Source organism: Gavialis gangeticus, unplaced genomic scaffold (genome assembly GCF_001723915.1).
Source record: "Gavialis gangeticus isolate Ggan-Ray unplaced genomic scaffold, GavGan_comp1, whole genome shotgun sequence".
In the NCBI taxonomy this organism is placed as follows: domain Eukaryota; kingdom Metazoa; phylum Chordata; order Crocodylia; family Gavialidae; genus Gavialis; species Gavialis gangeticus.
Window position 1 is genome coordinate 60,315,688 of NW_017729029.1, and position 4,429 is coordinate 60,320,116.

Consider the following 4,429-nt stretch of genomic DNA (forward strand, 5'->3'; position numbering starts at 1 on the left):
GTCCCACATGCAGGACTTTGCACTTGTCCTTGTTGAATGTCATCTGATTGATTAAGAACTATTTCTCTAGTCTACCTAAGTCATTCTGCATCCTAGCTTTACCCCCCAGACCAACTGCAACTCCACCTAACTTGGTGTTGTCTGCAAATTTGCTAAACATGCACTCAATCCCAGATCCCAATCCAATAATCCAAATCAGGAATGAAGATATTAAACAATACCAGATTCAGGACAGATACTTGGGGAACCCCACTTGATACCTCCTCCTAACTAGACAATGAGCCATTCATGATTGAGCACAATGATGCAACCGGTTCTGTATTCACCTTACAGTACTTTTATCTAGTCTATATTTCCTTAGCTTGTTCATGAGAATGTTATGAGAGACAGCGTCAAGAGCCTCACTAAAATCAAGGTATATCACGTTCACTGCTTTCCCTCATCTATAGAACCTGTCACTTGATCATAAAAGGAAATCATGTTGATCAGGCATGACTATCTCTTGGTGAATCCATGCTGTCTGGTCCTGATCACCTTGTTCTCATATAAGTGCTTCACAATAGATTCCTTGAGAACCTGCTCCATGATCCTTCCAAGTATTGAGGACAGGCTGATTGGTCTGTAGTTTCCCAGATCATCCTTCTTTCCTTTATTAAAGAGGTGCACTACATTTGCCTATCTTGTTTAAGCCCACTATATTGGCCCATATTTTATATTTGCCCATTGTGTAATGGATAATTAAATACATGGAATTGTTTAAATTGTGAACATATTTAATACATACAATGAAGAAAAACAACTCTACCCATCATGTGACAGATATACCTACTATAGTATCACAATTTATCTACAGACAAGATGCTTTGTAATTTTTTTTGAGGGTTGGGTTATAAATGAGAGGACAAAAGAAACATTTTGCTCATAATTAAACAATGTTTATTTTTTTTAAACCACAGATGTGTCTCAGTTGCTTTCAACTTCATTGGGTAAAGATATAGCATATATTTTAACGTATATAAAATAAAATAAAACATCGTGTCTTGCTCCTGCTTGCCTACAGTGTTTCTTTTGGCCTGATTTTCATTCTAACGGTTTTGAGAGAATAATCAGAAGCTCTAAAGGGTATCCAGACCACTCCATTTTCAACCTCATAAGGAACATTGTTTCTTGGATCATATTGGCCTCCTAGGTAGTACATACCATTAAGATTGGCAGCTTGACAATTGTTATACCACCAGCCCCCTCCATGCACTTCTGCACAGTTCTCCTCCCACTGGTCACTGTCCCTATCAAAGGTGCTGAACTTCATGTTAGCATGAGATGTATATTCACTACCTTCATCCACTGAGCCTGTGATCAATGCATCCCCAGCTGTCCCCTCATAATTGGACACACTGAGGACATAGGCTTGTGACTCAGAGCCAACATGGATATTATATTCAGCATAAACTGTATTGCCAGCCCAGTCCTCTAATTCAACTCGAAGGACAGTGTCCTTCTGGGTCAACAAGTGTATGTTTTCATTGCCCAGCCAGAGCTCTCCTTTCCCTTTGGCATCCACGCTGCCGAAACCTTTCTTGTAGTCTTGCCAAGTCTGGTTAAAATTCACTGATCCATCTATTCTCTGTTGGATCAAAAGCCATCCTCCCAAAGTGGTCTCTTGGTCGCAATAAACTGATAAAACCTTATTGGATCCTGCTGGCTTGATTCTGAAAATGCCACTTTTGGCATCAGAAGTGTGTTTCTGGCGGATATCCTCACAGTCTAAAAAAAAAATTGATCTGGTTGACAGAAGTTATCAGTAAAACTTTACAGAGGCTTCACAGGAATCCAAATAGTGATAATGCTGACGGAAATTTGCTAAACACATCTTTGACTAAATGGGGAAATATGTCATGCAACATTAAAAAACTGATAGATTTTAAAATGCAGATAACATTCTCTAGGCAATGTATTAACAAGGCAAAATTTTGCCCCCAATGCTTTCTAGATGGTATCAAACAGACACATTGTTAGTATTGTATAATCAAATTAAATGTATTGCAGTAAAACCAGTATGTCAGTTTGACTGAGGATTATATCAGGCTCTGTTACTGTACTATCTATTTTTTCTCATGTGGAAGGGTACCTGTCCCAGCGGTTCTTGGCCCTGGAAAGAATGTATCCGTTTTGAAACTGCGTGCCTTAAAATCTGGGTCATCTTCAGCGCTCTCGTCGTGTAGAAACCCATCTAACTCTCCAGGCACTGTCTTTAGTGATTTGGTTTCAAATGTGGAGCCACCCTTGTTGAAGCTAGTAGAGCTGGACACTACTGTCTTGGATGAAACGGCACTCGAAACTTTGCTAGGGAATTCAGATCCTGTAAAGACATCTTCTTCCCCTTCCCCTAGTTCTGCAATGACATCTGAGCCTTCAAAACCCAGTGAGTGACTACTTCCACCACTAACATGCCTAGAACCAGTTCCAGTGCTAGTATGGGCAAAACTGGTAACACTGCTGCTGCTACTGCTATGTCTACTACCAACTGACTCAGAGTCTGGGGTAAAAGAAAATACTTTATCAAGGTTTGAAAAGCCATCTCCCTCACCACCTGTGGTGACTCTGACATTGAAGCCCCCTCTTATGTCTTCCTTTCCTAAACCTCGCAAATGGGAGCAGTCAGAACCGTCAGATGAAGTGTACTTTTCAACAACCTCTTCTTTAGGGCCATCAGGTCCAGTAACAACCTTTCTGGTGACAGTTCTAGTGCATGTATAGTGGGTAGAAGAGGAGCTAACTCCGTCCCCAAAAGAAGTTTCGCTTCCATAGCTAGAGTGCACTAATTTGCTACCTTGTGTTTCTCCATCTCCCCTATGTACTGACGAAGAATATGAGGTATCTCCTGGGAACAATTTTTTGCCTGTTTCTGGAGTTTCTAACACCAGTTCAACCTGCTGCATCTCATTCAGAAAGTTCAGGTCTGGGCCTTCCAGGTGATGCCCAGTTTTAAAGTGCGGAGGAACAGTAGAATCCTTCATTGGCTTCATTTTTAGCACCTTGATGTTGCTAAATGATAAGTCAGGATGCAGCTTGATAGAACTGGCCTGAGCGAGCTGCTTCTGGATGTTGTCATAGCTTTCCTTGTCCACGTGGTAATCAAAGCTCTTAGCACAGGATCCTTTGCAGGCACGTATCTTAATATCAATATCCACCTACACAAAAAAGACACAATCTATTTAGATGCTGTATCATGACTTTTTCAATAGGGTTTTGGGTGTAATTGGGATGGTTGAGGATATGAGAGAAGTGAGAGGTAATGTTATATATTTCATTGGAACAGTCTTTTAATGTTGAAGTCCAAAAGTTTGTCTTCTGGCTCTCCCAGGAATACAATTTAGTCCAAAAATGATATCCTTACCACACAAATCTAAGTTTTTCAAACAGCTGCATCATTTTGAGAGGTTTGATAACTGTAGTATGCCTGCTAAATTATTGAGGTGACCAAAACTGAGATTTGAGTTGCTCCAAATGTCAGCCTTGAAACAGAAAACAATTTAAGCTCTACTGTTGGTTCCAGTAGGTCTAACTGAGTAGGTGTCAGTAGAATATGAGGCATGCTATTGCAAGGCTGCAGGTCCTGCCATCATTATTCACACTGGGAACATCTACACATGATATTAAGGCAAATAAATAAATTCCATCATAGTTTGCACTGATTACTCCTGGGTGCAGTGTTTACACATATGCCCAGAAACTCATCATATTGAGCCAGAGCAGTGCAGCCCCAGCTGGCATAGGATCCGAGGGGTCAGTCTACCAGCCTGCGGCTGCTCCCCCCAGTTCAACATGCTGTAGAGGGGCTGACTGGGGCATGAGGATGCTGCAGTGTTGGGCTAGTTGGCAGGCAGTCCCCACACTGGAGCACCCTTGTTTCCCAGCCAGTCCCATCACCATCTACACTGTGCTTGTATCTGGTAGTTGTATCCTGTGGCAGAATAAATTAGTTTACACTAGCTTCCTAACATTGCATATGTAGATGCTGATGTTTTACTGTGAAGCTAATTAGTCTATTCCACAGTAAACATCTCTTGTAGATGTGCCCACTGAGTAGCATGAGCCTACTGATCTCAGCATGACAGTCCTGGAGTAAAGCACAGCCCAGTTTGAGTCTCAGGGGCATACATGGGCCTTGACTAGAGATGGAAAACTTCAAGTAACTGTCACGGAAGCAAAAAGTACCTCTATGGGGGTGTGTGTGTGTGTGTGTATATACATATACACACACACACACATATACACACACACACACACACACACGTGTGTGTGTGTGTGTGTGTGTATATGTGTGTGTGTGTGTATATGTATATACACACACACACACACACCCCCATAGAGGTACTTTTTGCTTCCGTGACAGTTACTTGAAGTTTTCCATCTCTAGTCAAGGCCC

General features: G+C 41.6%; 1 protein-coding gene across 1 annotated transcript in view; it reads right to left on the reverse strand.

The window, feature by feature from the left end:
* Positions 1–911: 911 nt before the first annotated feature.
* FGA (fibrinogen alpha chain) overlaps positions 912–4,429 on the reverse strand; it is a 13,773-nt gene continuing 10,255 nt past the window's right edge. The window contains exons 5-6 of the mRNA XM_019521678.1: positions 2,129–3,191; positions 912–1,764 (exon numbers count right to left, since the gene is read on the reverse strand). Coding sequence (XP_019377223.1) covers positions 1,055–1,764; positions 2,129–3,191 — 1,773 coding nt within the window. The 3' untranslated portion in view covers positions 912–1,054. The remainder of the gene's footprint in view (positions 1,765–2,128; positions 3,192–4,429) is intronic.